Source organism: Pleurodeles waltl, chromosome 8 (genome assembly GCF_031143425.1).
Source record: "Pleurodeles waltl isolate 20211129_DDA chromosome 8, aPleWal1.hap1.20221129, whole genome shotgun sequence".
NCBI classification, from domain to species: domain Eukaryota; kingdom Metazoa; phylum Chordata; class Amphibia; order Caudata; family Salamandridae; genus Pleurodeles; species Pleurodeles waltl.
The window spans coordinates 424,982,173-425,001,670 of record NC_090447.1 but is presented as its reverse complement, the minus strand read 5'-3'; the positions used below and the strand labels follow the sequence as shown (position 1 = coordinate 425,001,670).

At 42.4% G+C, this 19,498-nt stretch overlaps 1 protein-coding gene across 2 annotated transcripts in view; it reads left to right on the top strand.

Annotated features, from left to right (window-relative positions):
* PPP2R3B (protein phosphatase 2 regulatory subunit B''beta) overlaps positions 1-18,825 on the top strand; it is a 396,604-nt gene extending 377,779 nt beyond the window's left edge. For both annotated transcript variants that reach the window (XM_069204311.1, XM_069204312.1), the window contains exon 13: positions 16,432-18,825. In XM_069204311.1, coding sequence (XP_069060412.1) covers positions 16,432-16,573 — 142 coding nt within the window. In that variant the 3' untranslated portion in view covers positions 16,574-18,825. The remainder of the gene's footprint in view (positions 1-16,431) is intronic.
* The last annotated feature ends 673 nt before the right edge of the window (positions 18,826-19,498 follow it).

Here is a 19,498-nt window from a genome sequence, read left to right as displayed (position 1 = left end):
AAAACAACTCTTGTGCCACATGAAGTTAACAATGCTTACTGTCAGTAACAACACTCTCATTTGGGCCAGGTACGAAAGTACAAGTTCTTTGCCAATAATTTAGTGTGCATTTGAATGCCTTAAACTAGTTCTGCACACAAGCGTTAATGCCAAAGTTACGTAAAACCTCGTTGCTCTGAACACTGCCTGTTCAAGAGGTAAGTGGGTGGAAAAAGAACCTTCCCGGGGGGTTGCGTTGTATTCCTTGAAATTCCAGTAACCCGGTAATCCAGTAATTCGAGAGCGACTTCCCTCTAGCGCGGGTTTCGAGCTCTCGCGTCATCCCCCAGCTTCAAAGTGTTTGAGCAGTACCAGGGGAAGCTGTGGAGTGATAGATGTAAAGTACTTCCCTCAATCCTCTGAGTCGGTCGTCACATAGGATGGTGAAGCCCTGCAAGTCTCACTCACCGTCCTTATTGTGGCTCCACGTGGCGCTGGGGGACTGAGGTGAACTACCGCCGTAAGATCAAGTTAGAAGACCGCAAAGGCCGGTTTGAGCCCAGTCCTTGCAATAAAACTTTTGCAGCTGCGGTGTAAACGTAGGGCGTAGGGCGGTACTCGGAAGGCTGCAATTGAGGGAGAGAGAACCTCGGCAGGAATAATGGACCCCCAGCAAGCAGAGCAGTCCGTCTACTCCGAACGCATCAGCGCATCTAACCACTGGGGTGTCATAGCGAAAGCAGGTAGTGAGTGCAAGAGCAGAGCGAGGCATGGAGAATTGTAGGGTTAGAGTGAGGCACCCCAGACCCCTGCAAGCTACACCCAGCACTAGCCGGGCTGCTTCTGCTGGGGTCTGGGTGCACAATCTTAGTAGCGGCTGTCTGCAGCCATCATACTCCGCCCTCTCCATCTTGCATACGGCACCGTGACGTGAGGGGACCATACATGCTTCATGTGTACTCCCTTTGAGCCGATGCACAATTGCCCTTTACAGCTCCTCGCTTTCAAAACTGTCTTTCTTGTTGCCATCACTTCTGCTCGCAGTGTGAGTGAGCTTCAAGCTCTTTCTTCAAAGCCTCTATTCTTGTCTGTGCACCCTGACAAAGTGGTGTTGCGCACTAAGACTTTCTTCCTTCCCAAGGTTGTTACGCCTTTTCATGTAGACTAGTCCATCACCTTGCCTACTTTTTACTCACCCCCACATCCTTCTCATAAGGAGGAGAGACTCCACCGTCTGGACCCAAAAAGAGCGTTGGCGTTCTACTTAAATCCTACTAAAGATTTCCGGGTGGACGATCAACTCTTTGTTGGGTATGTGCGAAGAAAGGGAGGGCGGTGCAAAAATTTACCATCTCTCTATGGGTACTTCTTTGCATCAAGATGTGCTACGCTTTGGCCAAGAAGCAGCCACCTGAGGACTTCTTCGCACATTTAACCAGAGCAACTGCTTCTTCCACTGCGTTAGCATGCAGAGTTCCTGTCCTGGATATCTGCCAGGTAGCTACGTGGACATCCCAGCACACGTTTGCTAAACATTACTGCCTGGACAGTCAGGTCCGTCGGGATGGCTTCTTTGGTCGTTTGGTCCTGCAGAACTTTCTAGTATTATATTGGTTCACAGCCCACCGGAGAGGATGGCATTGCTTGCATCTCTGTTCTAAGGTAGGGAATCTGCAACTTTGAAGTCTCTATCAGATGTACAAGTTACTTACTTTCAGTAACAAAATATCTGGTATAGGCATATTCTAGTTGGAGATTCCTTACCGCCCACCCATCCTCCCCGCTTGCGAACTGATTTCTAGGGACAGGGATTACCCCTCCAGGTCCTTAGCTCTGGCGCACCAATCTCAGTGTATTAGCGGCTCTACGCTTTGGCATGGAAAGTTGTTAAAAGAAACTCACATCACTGCGCTGAGGCGGCGTCTGTGTACTACTCCCGGCATCATCACGGTGACTATGAAACCCGCATAGTCGACCGTCGCCACCTACCGACGTGCAAGGGTATTGCTCAAAGAAAAAATCTCCGGATCCAGTCTGACACCTGAGGGAAAATTCTATGGTAAGGAATCTGCAACTAGAATATGTCTCTACCAGATATTTTGTTACCGAAGGTAAGTAACTTATACATTTTGGATGATTTGAGCGAAGGCCTTTCTGAATTTTTCAGGGATGGTCAGTAAGATCTACCTGGCATAAGGCATGCATGTAGCGTTCCAGAAAGCAGATGGTGTTCAGGGATCTTGGTGCCAAACTTCAGTGCACTTTGACTGTGTCCAGAGGCACAGTAGAGAATGTTTTGGAATTTACCTCGCTGTTGGAAAGACCAGCACCGGTAAAAGACTGGATCGAGGCCCAACAAGGTCAGTCAGTCCCTGGGCAGAACCCGCCAAAGAAAGACCAAAGGAGAGACCCTGTGGCTTTATGGGGTCCAAAAGCACTCCAGTGGGAGTCAGCATAATCCTGAAATGTTGCAGCATTCCTATCTGTAGGAGTTGATTAGGTCCCATGGACCAGCTTCAGTATAGCCTTTAAGTCAGAAGATTGAAGTAGAGTTGGACCCTTGGGTGCCAACTGCATGACTTCTTCCTGGATCTGGAGTGAAAATTCACTTTTTGGTGAGACTATCACCTCAGAAGGGCAGTTTTGAGCAGACCTGAAAATTGGAGCAGGAGCAAGCCAGTACTGCAGACAGTTCCGCTTCTTGTAATGCGACCTGCCAGATTACTTGCGTACGGTGACATGCAGCTTCGCCTGCCACTCCCTGGTGGTCTTCAGGTCAGTCAAGATGCTCTAAGGTTATATGGCATTAGCTCATCTCAGGAATGTGTTTTGTATAAATTGCCAAACTACATAGAGTTGTCCATAAGGCCTGGCAGAGGGTGTTTGCGGCAAATGCATACCTGTCAACCTTTTGACTTAAAATTGCGGGTCATGTTTTTAAGAGAGTGATCCCTTTAGGGTGAATGGAGTACAAACCCTTTTTGAGGGTGTTCACTGTTTAAAAAGGGTGTGACCCTATGAAAGTCTATTGCCGTATTTTCTTCATTAGGTGGTTACATCAAATGGGGGTGACTTGGCAGATGTACTATGTGTCCAGCATGTGGTCAAGAGTTATATTCATTATCATTTGAGTGATAACAGAAAACTGAACTCTCTAGAACCCTGTACATGACGGCATGATGTTGTTATTAGTGATTTCATCAAATGAAATAGAGCTAACTAATTTAAGTCTTTCTTCAGTTTTTAAACCTTAGTTCTCATCTCTTTTCAATGCATAACTATAATGTTGCTTTAGTTCTTGTGTTTATTTAGTGAGCATGATAAGTACATTATTTACCTTCAGTGATTCTCTTTCTGGTTTATAACCAAAGATTTCTCACCATTAAAATATTCCCAGGTGCAAGACTGGATTCCAGAGGTTTTTCACCATAGCCCCTGTGTATCATTAGGTGGGATTGTGCAGCTATGCGTCGACTCCACTCTGCCCTGGAAGTGATGGCTAGAGCTGTATGTAGGCTCTACACCAGCTCGCGGATGTCAGTTTCTTTCTGCACATTGCGCTCTCCGACATGGAGCCCAAAAAACTAGTTGTTCATGCCAGTGTGCAGATCTCTTCAGATTTCGAGCCTTTTTAGATGAAGAGTCCATTCCAAAGAACAAGGAGGTGGGAGGGCATTGAAGAATCTGTGTTCAACTAGAGTATCCACTAGAAAGAACCTTACCAAAGGTAAGTAACTTGTTCTTTTATTGGAAAATTCTAACCACAGATTCCTCACCTTCAGAATAGATATCGAAGCAGTACCTTTCCAAGTGGAAGGTCTGTGGAATGATTCATACCAAAACGTCATACCAAACACTCTGCAGGATCGAACTGCCAAAACGTTCTTGTTGCCCTGGCAGTCAAGGCAGTAGTCCTTTTGTGAACGTGGGCACTGACAACCATGTTGTAGGTTGATAAATATCCAGGACAAGCACTCCGTGTGCTAACAGTGGTAGCGGGCTAGGTCCTGGTGTAATTGGCCCTCCATTTTCTGGAAGGTGACTTAGGTAGCAGATTTAATTACAGAGGGCTATCTACAGGGAAAGTCAGTTTCAGCACTTTTTTGCCTTTTATTTACTGTGGAGAACCAGACAAAGAGCGTATTGTCCACCCAATGGTCTTTGGTCTGAACAATGTGAAAAATAGCTTTATTTGGTACACAAACAACGGAGTCCCTCCTTCACTTTCAACAGGTGGGGAAAGGCAAAGAACGTCGTAAGAGTGATGGACTGTCTAAAGTGAAATGGAGTCACAATCTTCAGAAGAATGGCCTTACTAGTCCTTAAAACCAGTTTGTCTGGAAAGAAGATTGTGTAAGTCAGCTGGAATGAAAAAGCTTGAAGCTCACTCACCCGATGAGCTTAAGTTATTACGATGAGATAGACAGTCTTCAGGGTCTGGAGAAGTAGAACATAGTTGTGCAACAGTTCAGGAAGGCTGCACTTTAGAAACCTAAGGACCAGATTTAGGTCCTTCTGTGGCATCACCAAGGAATTATACAGAAACATGCAAATTAAAACTTTCAGAGAAATAGCATCACATCGGGTGATTTGAACAAGCACAGTTGGTCTGGTAAATGTGAAAAAGACAAAATGGTTGACAGATAATCTTTAACAATGCCCACTGCAAGTCCTTGCTCAGACAAAGACAAACTGTAACACATCCAGTAGTTCAGACTGCAACATGTCTGTGTTACAGGTGCCACACCAAGCCATAAGCTTGTCCTAGCATCCAGCTTAAACTGATTGTATTGGAGAATGCCTGGCAGCCAGCATAACATCCATTGCATCTGGGGGGGTGGGAGTGAGTGCAGTCCACTGCCATCGCTCAATCACCAAGCATGGAGGCTTAGATTGCGTAGGTCCAGATGTATGAACCACCCTGCTGCTGCAACAGCATATCCTCCTGAATCACCAGCCTGATAGGAAGACAGATGCACATGGCCAAAAGTTCCAGGTACCACACTCACCTGGCCAAATTTGGAACCATAAGGCTGACTTGGACCCAGTCGTTACTGATTATCATCAGGTACCATGGCAGGAGAGACAGCAGTGGGAAGACATTTAAGAACTCCGTGCTCTACTCTAGGCAGAATGGTCTCAGAAATAGAGCCTTCTTGGAAACTCCAATGTGCAATATCTATGCCACGGCATTCTCTGACATAGCAAAGATATTGAGCCAGGATTCTCTCCATTGCTGAAAGATGACCTCTCGATGTAGCTGTTGTTCGTGATCCACTAGTTGTCGCAACCTTTGTTTGTCCACCCTGGTGTCTAAAGTTCCCACCAGGTGGTTTATAATCGGAGAGATGCCTGGATGATCCATCCAATCCAGAAATACAGGTCTACTGGCACAGAGCCTAGGGCCCCAATCAGTCCTGCTTGTTGCAACACCACATCGCAGTGGTGTTGCCTGTGAGGGCCTGAGCCACCCTCTCCTTGCTGGATGGTAGGAAAGCTTTCAGCACCAAGCAAATGGCCCATAGCTTTAGCAAGGTGATGTTGAGGTAGGTCTCCGCCAAATGTCAAAGTCCTCTAATCTCCACTTCTTCAAAATGATTTCCCCAGCCCAGAAGCGATGCATCCATCACCACCATCCGCTCTGAGTGGGGTAGGGATAGGGGACTGCCACTGGTCCAATTGCAATCGAGCAACCCCCACTGAAGCTCTTTTGCAGTCTCCTCAAAACCACGAACGTGTTCCTCTGTTCGGGGCCCACTGAGACTTCTGATCCCATTGCAGAGCCCTTATGTGGCATCTGGCATGGTCGACCAGCAGGAGGCCAGAAGGCCTGGAAGCCTAGGACCCAGGACGAAGGCTGAAACTTCGGGATCATAGCCGAATATCCTGGACTCCTTGATCCGGGGTGAAGGCCTGAAAGCACACTGTAACTAAGGTGGCTTTGATGAATGAGAGCCTCTGCGAAGGTCTAGGTGTGACTCCAGCAGGGTTGATTGTGAACCCAGCGATATTTGGAGGTCGTCCATGAGTGAATGTGGCAATCCACCATTCAACACCCTGTCTCTGAGTTGGGCAGCAACCACCACCATCACCTTTGTGAACACCCAAAGAACACTGCTGAGTTTGAAAGGAAGAACAGTAAAATTGAAAATGCTTATGGCCCACCTAGAACAATAGGTAGTGTGTGTAGGCCTGCAGGACGAAGATATGTAAATTGGTGCCCTACAAGTCCAGTGCCACCATCCAGATTCCTGGATCCCTGCCATATAGAACCTGGGCCAGTGTGTGCATCTTGAATTTGCCCTTCTGAAGGAAGAAGTTGAGGGGCTGAAGGACTAGACTGAGGCTTCACCCTTCTTTGGCACATGGAAATATAGGGTGCCACCCAGTTCCAATCTCCAAGACTAGGACCCTCTCTCTCAGGCTGTTTTGGCCAAAAGACTCTGTATTTCCTGCAGCAGAATGGACAAATGGTCCTCCAAAAGCTTGGCATTTTGCAGAGTGTCGGAGCATTCACAAAAGCATATCACAGCAGACCAATGCAACACCATTAAAACTGCTTGGGATGGTACCATCTTACAATGATATTCATTAGCACATTCAATGATTTACTATTAACCTGGTGACAATCAATACAACATTCCTATCACCTTTATTAAGAAACATAAAGCATCCATTTTTCAATTCTTAATAAAACATCACAATTTTAATAAAATATGCGCACAAGTCTATCTTTTACTTTCAACAGGCTACAAACACAGCCTTAGGACACACCAAGAGAGGACCCCACGTTCCACAGCATCAGAGCTCTAGGTGTGCTCGAAACTAAATGGAAACTCTCCTGGGGTTGCTAAGTGAAACTCCTAGGAAAATAAGGGAAACCTTTAAAAACCTTTAGTGGGGCTCCTGTGGTGACTCCCCTACTCTCAGAAGTCCCCAAACCATTTAGGAACATGTTTGTAGTTCCCCTGCCTTCTCTGGGACACCACAATAGAAGTGCACATTTCAAATAAATATTTCATGGCCTTATGGGGCTGCAAGCCCCCGCTGATCAGAGCCTGGTGTCAGCCCTTTAACGCAGTCGCTGCTGAGGAAAACTGCTTTATTTTCATATTTTTTTTGTAATGGGTTTCCCATTCCCACATGGGGCACCCACAGCATTTTTCTTTGTCAAGGGCTGCGGGAGGGGTCTCAAAGCTCTAGTGGCCCCTGCCAATTTCCCTCATGCATACCACCCAGGCGCCAGCATCCTTCTCTGCCCCCCAGCCTTGCTGATTGCAGACAGGAACTACACACTCTTCCCGCCTGTGGTCAGCACCAGCTGGAGGCTACAGACTTTCCCCCTCACACCCAGGCGCTGCAGCGGGAGGAGCATCCTGCTGATGTTCTTCTTGGTCCCTGGAGGGATGGGGCCGCCAGGGACATACATTGTAAGAGTGTGGCAGCACTCATTTTATTTGTTGTTCCCAGGGAGATAGAGCCCCTGGGAGGTTAAAGACAGATGGGAAGGAGCTCTACACACACCCCATTCCAGAGTCTATCATTTTTGTGCCGATCCCTCATGCTTGGCCCTCTCTACGAATTCAAGAAGCTTCCAGGAGCAGAGTGCTACTCACTCCATTCCCTGCCGGTCCTCACAGGGGACTGAGCTTCTTTCGATGTTTTGTCAGACCCGGTGGGCCGTTTTGGATGCATTTGGAGTCCTTTTATTCTCTTACAATCAGTATTAAATTACAAATGCTTCTATCCATACTCCTATTTAAACCTTCACAAAGTAATTAGGATGCATCTTATTTGATCAGATCCACTTGAAATATTTCTTTATACCAATCTAGTCACACACGCACAAAGCAGAGACAAACTTTTGAGATTGCTTTTTTTTAATTGGTCCAATTGAAATCACTTTTTGAAATAGTCTTAAGGCACATACACATAAATTATACTTTTTAATTCATTCATGAGCCTACTTTGAAATTTTTATCATGATCCTCAAAATCTGCAGTAAGTTTTCTAAGACCAAGTTCTAATCTAATATCCTCAAGGGTGCCCAAAATGGAAAGGCATAAAGCCGCCTTAAGATATTGCCCTTATAATTTTTTTTTAAATGTAGTACATGATTGAGGATTCAACACGCTCTACTGTTGATTTCCGTTGGAGCAATTTTCTGCTTAAACAAATTTATTAGCAGTTTAGCCAATAATCCTCCATCCAGATGACTGAACCTTTGCATCCATAGGTTGTAATATGTGATGTAGATGTAACCTTCCAATGTGATTTCCAGCTAAGGTTACTACTGAAGATAACACCCAAGTATTTATATTGATTGCCCACAAATATGAGATTTGTGCCCAAAGACCAGGTAAAAGGAATACTTATTTAAAAAAAAAAAAATCCCCAAGCACCATAAACTGTGTCTTAAAGTATTAATATGTCAAATATTTTCTTCTGTCTGCTTATTGTGCTTTGGTTAAAGGGCAGTAATTGCCCAGTCAAGTACCACTAGGTCATCATCTTGGAGTAATACATTCAGATGTCAATCTAAAATTGAGGAAATACCTTTGCATCTTTTAAGGCGCATAGCAGATTCCACTAAGAATAAAGCAAACAGGAGGGCAGCCTGATTTTGGGCAATTACTGATCTTAAAGAAAATCACCCCAGAAGCAGCTGTATGAAATAGAGAACCGAGGGATGCATCCCTAAGGCCGGGAACTGCGATAGAGCCTACTGCTGCAGGGTCAGCATCAATCTATGCCAAATGTAGCGGAGGGACCTGAATGAAGGTGTCCCAGCAAAAGTGGCTAATTATGGTTTTGAAACAGAAGCTGAAAGCAGAAGGCCCAAGAAAACATTCAGGCACATAGGTATATACAATCGCACCCCCAGGATAGTAATGCTACTTCCTCTCGGTGGGGGTCCATTGGCAGAGCCCCATTAGAGTGGTATGGGACCAAGCTCTTGTGCAGCCACAGCCTTCCATTCAAACTCAAGGGACATAGAGCAAATGAGGCTTGCTCCTATGGAGCCACAGTCTCTAAATGAAACACAAGGGGTGTTAAGCAAATGAGGCAGGCAAGTCTCATGCATAAAGTTAATAACTGCGAATAAGCAGTTTTAAACCTTAACAGACTAAACATCTTTGCAAATTTGATAGAGAAACTGTCAGCAGTATACTGATTTAGTATTTTTCTGCCCAAACGATTATTGTGACTGAGCTGCCTCAGCTGAAGTGAAGAAGGGATGATAAAATGCTTACATTACCAGAAAGGGCAATGTAATAGAAAATGTTTCGGTGAATTTGCCTAATTGAAGTGTTTTCATTACTTTTACATGCATCAAGCTTACCACAGTCTTGTAGTTAGAAGCTTACAGAAGAGTAAATACCATGAGGCCAATCTCAAATAGGATTGAACTGGTATACAGAAAAATATTAAATTAAACAATATTCAATCCTCACTGATACCTCTTCTGAACAAAGTATAATATATAAAATGACTTTTTCGTGTTATAATTGGTGTTTAAACTTCTCCAAACAAACACGTGTTGACTCAGTGTGGACGTCATAAAGGTTTATATTGGACTCTGGCTTGGTGTGGATGCCGCAATAGTCTGTCTGGACTCTTGGAAGCGACAGGATTCGATGTGGATGCCATTGAGGCTAAGGTGTTGATTTGGAGAATTTTAAACTCCAATTATAACACGAAAAAGTCACTTTGTATATTATACTTTGTTCAGAAGAGGTATCACTGAGGATTGACTATTGTTTAATTATATTTTTCTGTATACCAGTTCAATATAGACTTTGAATTAATAACAGCCAGATGTGTGCCTGGAGTTAATTCAATGTCAAATAGGCCAGCAATAAAAAACAAACAAGCAAAATTCCCCTCTACATGGAAATGCTGCACATCGAGAAGCGTAACCCAAAGAAAGAACCAAGGGCAGAGGTATATTGGAAACTTAAGATCCTGTGACACCATTGGACCCTGTAGTAGCTAAAGTGACAGCCACAAGAGAGGCCTTTCAACTAATAATGCAGGAATTTAAGACACATTTCACCTCCCTAACACGCAGGATCTGGAAAATGCCATCTCTGAGCTCAGCCACAGCATACATAAACAGAAACAACATTTGACCAGTTTGAGACCTTTGCTGTGGAACAAGCTCATGAACAGTTTTTGTTGGCTGAAAGAGTGACAGTATTGGAAATATACTATCATGTTTGACAAACTGGAAGATGGTGAAAACTGAACTTGAAGAAACATTAGAATCTGTGTACTTAATCCTGAAATCCCCAGTACTGAATTGGAGTCTTAAGTCAAATCATATCTGAGGACTAGAAAATGAAGCTAGAAGTCACCATAAATTATAGGGTTTTTTGACTTACCCATCTGTTAAAAATTGCTGCTGCCAACATGCCTTTGAGACTACTATTCTTCAAGCTGAAAGAAAGAATAATAGTTGGGGCATGGGCAATGGACGTAAATCGATTTCAGGGGAGAAAAGATAGCTGTATTCCAGGATATAGTGTTCATGACTTTAGCAAAGTATCAATAATTTAGCAACATAACTTCAAGTGAAGCTGTCTGACTTGACAACCTTCTTCATCACAGGAAGCAAGAATCATCCACTTTTGTTTGGGATTTGAATAACAGCAAGCTGAAATGAGAGAGTGGTTGGCTGACTGTCACCAACCGGGCTTTCCTGCCCTAGGTAACCAGTTATCATGATGGACTTCCCACTGGCTGCTTCAGGGGTCCCAGCTGAAGGTCTTTCTAGTGTGGAGATGTGGATGCTGCACAGTTTTTCGATGTGCAGTGCAGGGCTTACCGGAAATCAGCACATCAAGGCAAGGGAGAGAATGCGCCAAAATACCCAGACCCTTTAGAAATGTGGGGGACTGGAGTTGAAATTAGGGGCGGACCCATCCTTAGGTCATAGAACAATCTTATTTTAATTAATCCAAAAAGCTCATTATGTACACCCTTTAGCTTATGATGTTGATTTACAAATAGTTTCCCTCAACCCTCAGTGACTGAACACACCGGCCTAAAGATAAGCAGTGCCAAAATGGTTCAGTGACAGTTTGGCATTGCCTTGTTAAAAAATCACACTTGCTACACCAAGACATCTCAAGGCTTAATTACTGTTGTTATCCAATCAAGCTTCATTCCTACACCACAACTAAAACTAATAGAGTAATGATTCTGTTAAGAAAAGGTCTTGGAAGCAGTAATGAGTTTGGATAGTAAGGTGTTAGGCATAAGAGGAAAAATGCACCACTTAGAATCTATCACCAGCTCCAAATATAAGCCTGTGGAAGACCTGAGGTACATTTATTCCAACGTATTCACCCAGACTGGAGAGTTTCAAACAAGGTCACCAGGTAATAGTAGGGGATTCCAGTGCAGTGCTTAACAAAATCATGGATCACTCTGCTTCAAGTTTGGGGCCCCAGAGCAGACTAGAACAGCTAGCAAAAAGAATGGAGGCTCTAGGCCTACTAAATGTCTGATGTTTGTAACAAGCAAACTAGAGGGGTTACACTTTTTACTCTTGGGGCAGTACAACTCATTGTAGGATATATGTTTTCCTAGTGAATAGGCAAGCCAATTGAGAAGTCCAGGTTTATGTCAAAAACCTAAGTGTGTTGTCTGGTCCACCACTTGGTAACCTTATCCCTCAGGCTTCTTTTCCTCAAACTCGGAAGTTCTAGAACATAGACTTTCAAAGAAGTGCCCTCTAGGGATATAACTCTGAGAATTACGATAGAAGAAGCAAAACGCCATTACTTCGGAAAAACGGCACGGGCAAACTCCTGTTCAGAACAATATGGGATACAGCAAAAGTGGTTTTGAGAGGAGAGCTAATATCTCATACTCTAGCGTTTCAGAAATGACAAACAAGACCTTAAAACCAGATCTCAGCACTTGAGCATCAGTATAAAGCAGACAGCCCCCCTAAAACCTTCAGAGCAACTGAGCAAATTACAAAGGAAGTTACACCATTTACTAATCAGTAAAACTGCTTGGAAAGGTTCTGTATTGGCCAAAAGTACTATGAAATTGAAAAGCAGAGCAAAGCACAGCTTACAAATTTAAAATAACCCAAATACATAATTATATAGAAACACTCCACAATGAGTGGGTATGGGACAAGCTGAACTCAACACAAAATATGCTACGGGTATGTCATGATTTTTATTCCACCTTACACTAAGGTCAAAGCATTAGATTTGAATTGCCAAGATGCCTATCTGCCAAATTATACCACCCACAAAATCATATTGAATCACTTCAAGAATTGAAGTTTAATGGAAAGTATCTCTTTTAGAGGTAAAGATAGCAATCCAAGGGATTGCACAGAACTAATCCCTGGGTCCTGATGGCATCTCAGTGATCTTCTACAAGGCATTTGAAGTAACCATGGCCAGCCCGCTAGCTAAACCCTTTAATCTTATAGGAGAGGAAGGGAAAACTGCAGATTTGGTGATGAAATCAATAATCATGGTTTTGCTGAAACTTGAGAAGATCCTAAATTGTGTTGCTCCTACCATCCCTTAGCAATGCTCAATAATGACACTAAAATCTTCAGTAGATTCTTGGTTTCAAACGTACATAGGATTTGGCCAATATTGATCTCCCGATATCAATCTGGATTTTTGTGAGAACTTCAAACTGGCAATAATATGAGATTGACAACAACTTAATACACTAATCGACTAAAACCCAAATGGTCCTTCTCTCCCTTGATGTGGAGTAGGCCTTCAATAAGGTGGACTGACACTTCAAGGTTCTGGCCAAGACCTTTATAGGTCCAATTGTGACCTCCTTTGTAGCAGCCTATTTTACACAACCTTCGGCCTCAATTAAAACTAACAGTGAAATCTCTCAACAGTTCACCTTCACACTGTGTCCATTGTTGCTTGTGATCTTAACCCCGCCATGAAATGACTGGTTAAAAAAAAACTAACATGAATCAGGCTATAAACAGAGTTTGAGCAAAAAGAAACATATATAATAGTGCATTTGGTCAGTTGCTTGTACTGACTGAACTTGCAACCTCCATTGTGGCTTCCATTGAGGAGATGGAGAATTTCTGGGTTATCAGTTTTAATGTATCTTACTCCAAATCATGGCCTATGGGAAATGGAGTGGCACAGCTAAATCACAAATCACACCCTCACCTTGTGAGAGGGGATATCAATATATCACAGGCGCAATGCAATTCTTTGGAATCAAAATTCCCAACAATTGTAGTGCCCTATACAAAAGCAACATCACAATTTTATTAGAGGTACCCGTCAAATAATTATACAGACATGGCCCACTAGATCTTTTGTAGTTTAGCCACATTACTTGTATTAAACTGAATTTCCTCCCACACCTCCTATATGTAACTCCAACACTCCCACTCAAGTTCACCAAAGAAGATGCTAAAATATATTCTGACCTGCTTATTAGGTTTTACCTGGGAAAACAAAGTACCCAGAGTGGCAAAAACAACTCTTTAGAAAACCTTCAGAGGACTGATTGGGATTCCCATATTTTTTCTATTACATAGTGACATCAAATTCCTTCAGCCCTCCAGTGAATGGGTATAAATAAAACAAAGCCTTAGTCGGTTGTCGAAGAAGCCAGCTATCCTATTCCTCTACAACATTTTTCTGTGGCTTGCTCCCAGGCTGATCAATTATTATGTGCATTAGATACCCTTCTCACGTTCTGAAATGAGCAAGTTAGAAGCAAGAGAGAAACTATGTTTCCATCTTCATTACCCCTGAGCCTATATTCCAGACTGTACTGATATTAACTTATCCGTCCTTTCAGGCCACATAGACTCAGTGACTTCTTCATTTGGGAAGAACTCAAAACCAAACTCGAAGATCTTTATTAGATACTTCAAAGAAATAGAGTTATTACAGGTTTTGCATTGGGCTGGAACTGGTGAGGACCACACTTATGGGGCAGAGACTTAACCCAACTAGAAACTATCATTTTACCGGCTTCATCACACGGAGGAATGTCCCACCTATACACAGTACTCAACACAAGCCCAACACAAAGTAGACCTAGTTAGATGCTAAATGGAGAAGACCTAGAGGGAAGCCTGCTGGATGAGAAGTGAGAAACTGTTTGGCCATGATCTTGATTATATGCCCAGCACAAAGAAAACACATATAAAATTCTGACCCTTTTGGTACTTCTCCCTGGTCAGGCTCAGTGTCATATTTTGGGGTTCAGATTCATTGTGGAGGTGGTGTCAGAAGGGTGGCATGATGTTTATAATTTGGTTTGCCTGCCTTGAGTACTGCTATACAGGGCAATGGTACCAAGGGCCTTATTACGAGTCTGTCAGTCTCAAGACCGCCAGACTCACGGTGGCAGTCAGACCGCTGCACTCCTGGAAGTCTGATTGCCAAATTTTGACACTGGCAGTCGGACCACCGCCACCAACGGGAACATGGTTCCCCGCAATGTGGCAGTGGTCGGAGTTATGGTCAGCCCCGGCGACGCTGAGTTCAGCACCACCGTGCTGATCACGAATCCTATTTCTTCTAGCCTAATCATGGCGAGGACCCCACCATGAAAAGGCTGGCAGAAAGAAAGTGCTGGGGGCTGCAGGGGGGGCCCATGCCATTAGCATGGATAGTGAAGGGCCCTCTTGCCCAGCACACTCAGAATGAACACTGTCTGCTACAGAGGAGCCAAAGCCAATGCAGCTGGATGGTTTCCACTGGGCTGACTGGCGGAAACCTCCGATTTCTGAGATTTCCGCAAGTCAGCCCAGTGGAAACCTTATAGGGCCGGGGGAGAGACATCCAGCTCCGCAACAGTCTCCTCTCCACAGGGCTGGTGGCCTTGGGGTCAGCCCGTCAACCTTCGTAATGACGCTTTAAACCTTATCTAGGAGTAGACCTGACACTGGATCTTACAGTTAATCTTTTAGGCCACCAGGATGAAGACAGAATATCCACTACTCACTATGTTGGGTAAATTCATATCACACTTACTACTGGCAGGAAGAATAACACTGCCCAGATTATGGAATCAGGAGTTTGCCCCAAACACTCCCCATCCCAATCCTCCAATGGGTTTCAGGTGATCGAACATTTGACATATGAAAAAATGTATTGGCTGTTCTGACAGATATGATGCTTCGAGAAGGCGTAGAAACCCATCAAGACAAATATGGAGAGTCAGCTGTAGGATGGAGAAGAGCATGAAATTTCAGCTTGGAGAAGAATGTAAGAATGCATATGATGTGCTCATCTGCAGAGAAGTTATAGGAGAACTGTTCAGTTTGAATAACCCAACCCAATTACGTAAATCTAAAAGCGGATGGGAAAATTTATAGTGGCCGGAGAATTGGCACCATAAGAGGTGAAAAGAAGAATTGGGCATTAACTTAATTAACCAAGAGCAATGGTAGTGTACAGAAAGAAAGTAACTGGCTGCAGCAGTGAATGTAAATATTCCGTCTAAAAATTGATGCCCGACGGAAAATGTAGCACAGCATTACCTGTTGTGTTACTTCTATTTTGAGCCTTCCTTATGCTTTCATTTAAATCCTCTTTACTTCTCCTTGTAAAGGATTTTGTTGACACTGCAATTGAATTCTGCTGAGACCGAGTGTGTTCCTGTTGCTGCATGGTTCACATGCCTGGTATCAGTGTGTACATTAATTATGACAAAGGTGTTTTGTAGTTCATTTGTATTCTTTTGAGCTTTTGGTCTTTGAAATGTAGGTTTACACACTTCTGTATGTATTACAATGAAGACTTAGTTCAAGGAGAAACGGAGCGTTTTACAGATTACATTTTTATCTTAACAGAAGGCTCTCAAAATGGTGCAGCATATAACAATTTGGTTTGTGGGATCCAGTTGAGAAACTAAACACTGTACAATTAGTTGTTATATACTTAGTATTTCAGGCATGCAAAGAATCGCACAGTCTTTGATTTTTTTGTCTGTTTACCAGGTTCCATAACATCAATTTACACACTAGAGCACATGAGTAGGTTGGATACTACACATTTCTTTCTGTGGTTGATAAATTAATCTGTGTAACAATTTAACTGTTGGGAATGAAGGTGCTATTTATCACATCCAATAAATAACAATACCCTGGGTTTATGTTATTTATCAGATGCAATGAATAGCATTACAAGTTTTTGGGAAGCAACTTGCGGATGGATATCTGTCCTTAATTTCTATATCTGTATTTATTCTACCCAATGTAGATCTGTTTGTGTGTCTGCTCTGCTTTCTATACTTTAATTTTATACGTCCTGAACATTCCTGCTTTCCTGTTGTTGTTTGGTTATTCTAGAAACGGAAGACTTGGATTTGTTTGGCAAATTTGTCTCTCTTAAATATTCAAATTCTAGTAAAGCATCATCCTGCCTTGTTAGTATTTTAATATCAATCCTTTTTTGTTTTTTTGTTTTCCAGTTGTGATATTGAACTGAATTCTATAGCCAATCCTATAACTAATGAGCAAACGTTTGCTCCAGAAAAAAGATCTTTCTTTGAAAATCCTCATCTTTCAGAGGCAGGCTTGGAAGAGTATGAATACGAGGATGACTTTGAGTGATCATCTCATGCAGAAAAGAAAGGATCGTCTGCAGCTGGTCTGCTCTGCCACCAAAATACATTCGTTTCCCATGAAAAGAGCTACGTCTGAAAAGCACAGTATACTAATTATTTGACTACTTTATGCAATTAAATTAAGTTAATATTTTAGTTCTGAATATAAGACTGAATTGTAATTGTATTTATTATTTAGGATATACTTTGAGAATTAGTTTTTATTAAAATATGTATTCAAAGATGTGCTAAACAAAACTATAATGCAATTGAAACAATGGCATCCATTTTGTGTGTAAAACATTGTACAGGTTTTGTTTTGTTTTCAGTGGTAGATTTTGCATTTGCGGAAACAAATTCTATTTATGGGTGATGTTGATTGAAAAGGGATGTCCCATTTTTGGGATATAATGAATAGTTTATCTCATGAATTCTTCTCCCATCTCGTTGGAATGGAAGAATTAGTCAAACAAGTCCGAGATGAGTAATGTAAAAATGTACTTGCATTTGGGTTTATCTCAAAGCCTACATTTAAATTAAGTTGTTTTTTAGGATTTTGTTTACTCTGTTTGCTGTTTATACTTGATGTCAACGTGTCAATATATTTGTAAAAAAACGTCTGCCAGGCTGTATTAGGTCTTGGATGAGTATGTGATTGAATCTAGGAAGCATAATATATATATATATATTTTTTTTTTAACTTGCGGACTTTTCAGGGATGAGCAGTGACTGATCTGATTGGTTCTTGTGGACATTCAAAACGTTTCTGTGTTTTAAATGTTAAATCTGAGATTAGTTGTTGACACATTCCATTAATCTTTCATTCTAATTCACAAACTTTGAGTTTCACATGGGTGCTCTCTCTTCACAAAGTGCCAACTTCTGAATGTCCCAAGCATCTTTCCCGAATCTTTTAATATGATGTTGGAGCTCAGGCATAAGCAAGGGTTGCCTAATTGCCTATGTCTGACTTGGCCGGAAAGTGTGCATGACCATGGTACAGCCCTTTTCATTTCCACTCCATTAGCTCACTAACTTGATAAAACTTTAAAATGTTGGCTTAATGCATTGGATTATGCACATTTTTCAGCTCTGTATATTCAGCCAGATTTAAGGCGCAAGCTGAAGGTTTACGTGCCGTAACTAATGTAGTATAACCTTCAGTCGTCATTCTCTTCCATGTTTGGGCTATGTGAGATTGACTTGCAAATCTCCTAAACAAGGAGTGAATCAAATTTGCTACGTCTAATAATGTAATCACCCCATGAACCTGCAGCTGTATTATTAAGAGATGCGCGAGCTCGAAGCCAAGCACCTCTTCTTATGCACTTCCAGTGCCTAAAGTTAATATATATAAAGCAAGACGTTTTCGAATCAATGCACGAAGTGCAGGCAGCTTTAGTCAGAAATGGTGAGTGGCGATTGCCTCTTGCGGCTTTCGACTTGTGCTGTCTAAAGTTCATGAATTAATTAGGAGCATTTCCGAGTTACATGTTTTTAACTTGGCATCTTAAATCTAAACTACAGGCACGCAGCTCTCAATGATACGGCCCCTGCAGCATACTGGCATCAATATTTTATGCAGACCCTTTGGTTTGCTTACCCAATGCCTCCAGTGGAACGACTCCAGTGCAGTAGATACATTTACTTCTGCTGGGTTTTGCTTTAGCAGAAATGCCATCGAGGGAGATTCTTTGACTGCAACAATTTGTGACAGAGTTATTTACTATAGAAGCTTTAGATGCAATACTGTTCCCCCAGTAATGGCAAGACTTCATCCAGTGTGTCGTTTCAAGTCTGTATGTGATCCCAGGCTTCAGCAACTCAGGAGGCACTCTATCCATCTTTTTCATTTAAAAGTAACTGAGGTGTTATCCAAGATGACAAATTAGATATGCTGGACCGAAGAGATATTCAATTGACTTTTTCATGCTTTGTTTTGTGCTGAGTGCTACAGGTTGATTTGAAGGACACCATGCTGGTGTAGTGTATTCAGAAGTTGTAACTGGTGAATTAGTGACGCATCCACGAACAACAATGTTGCTGGTACCTCTTTGGCCACCATTTAATGGGTTTTTAGTGCCTTGAAATGTACAAATGTTATTTATCTATAGAGCAGTTAACAATGTTTTATTACAGATGAAATTTCCATTTAAAAAAAGGAAAAGGTGTACATATTTGCTGTGCAGATCTTCCAACCTGTTAAAAAAGTAATCATGTTTGTATTTTGAAATAAAACTAAATACTTTTTCAAAGAAATGGGTCCTCATATGCAGAAATAGTAAATGTACACAACATGAATGCGTTTGATTGTCAGAACTGTCCTCTGGGAGGCGGATACTTGACTGACCACTAAGATCATCAAATGGTAGGGGTCTGCTCTCTTTGGATTCTTGGCACCTCGTATCGCTGCAGATTCGGAATTGTACAAAGTATTCTATACAAAAGAAGTAGTCTGCTGAAGTCTAGAGTCTTGGCCAGTCTTACTGGAGCTCAGGAGCTAAGATGAAATAAAGGTATTGACTGTAATTAACAATAGCCAATTTCGTCGTAATTGTTTTGCAGTCCCAGTTTGTGCTTTTCCCACTATAGAGTGATTCATTAGAATTGCCCCGGTCAGAATAATGGCACGCTGACGAAAAAACATCTCTAGTTCGGTTGTACCACGAAATGATGAGGATCCCTTATAGACTAGTTCAGGTACGTTTGTCCTTCCCTAGTTATGTACGGACCTCCCTCCCATCTCTTCATTCCCCAGAAACCACATCCAAGTATATATATATATATTTTTGGATTTTGTTTAAGCAGCCCACAACTAAACACATTCAGAACAAGCAGTAACAAAGCCAGTAGATCAGGTGTTGGCTACCAGCCTTTTGGCTTTGTCAGTACCTAGTACTTGTTTTTGCCACAACTTTTTAAAAACGTTATT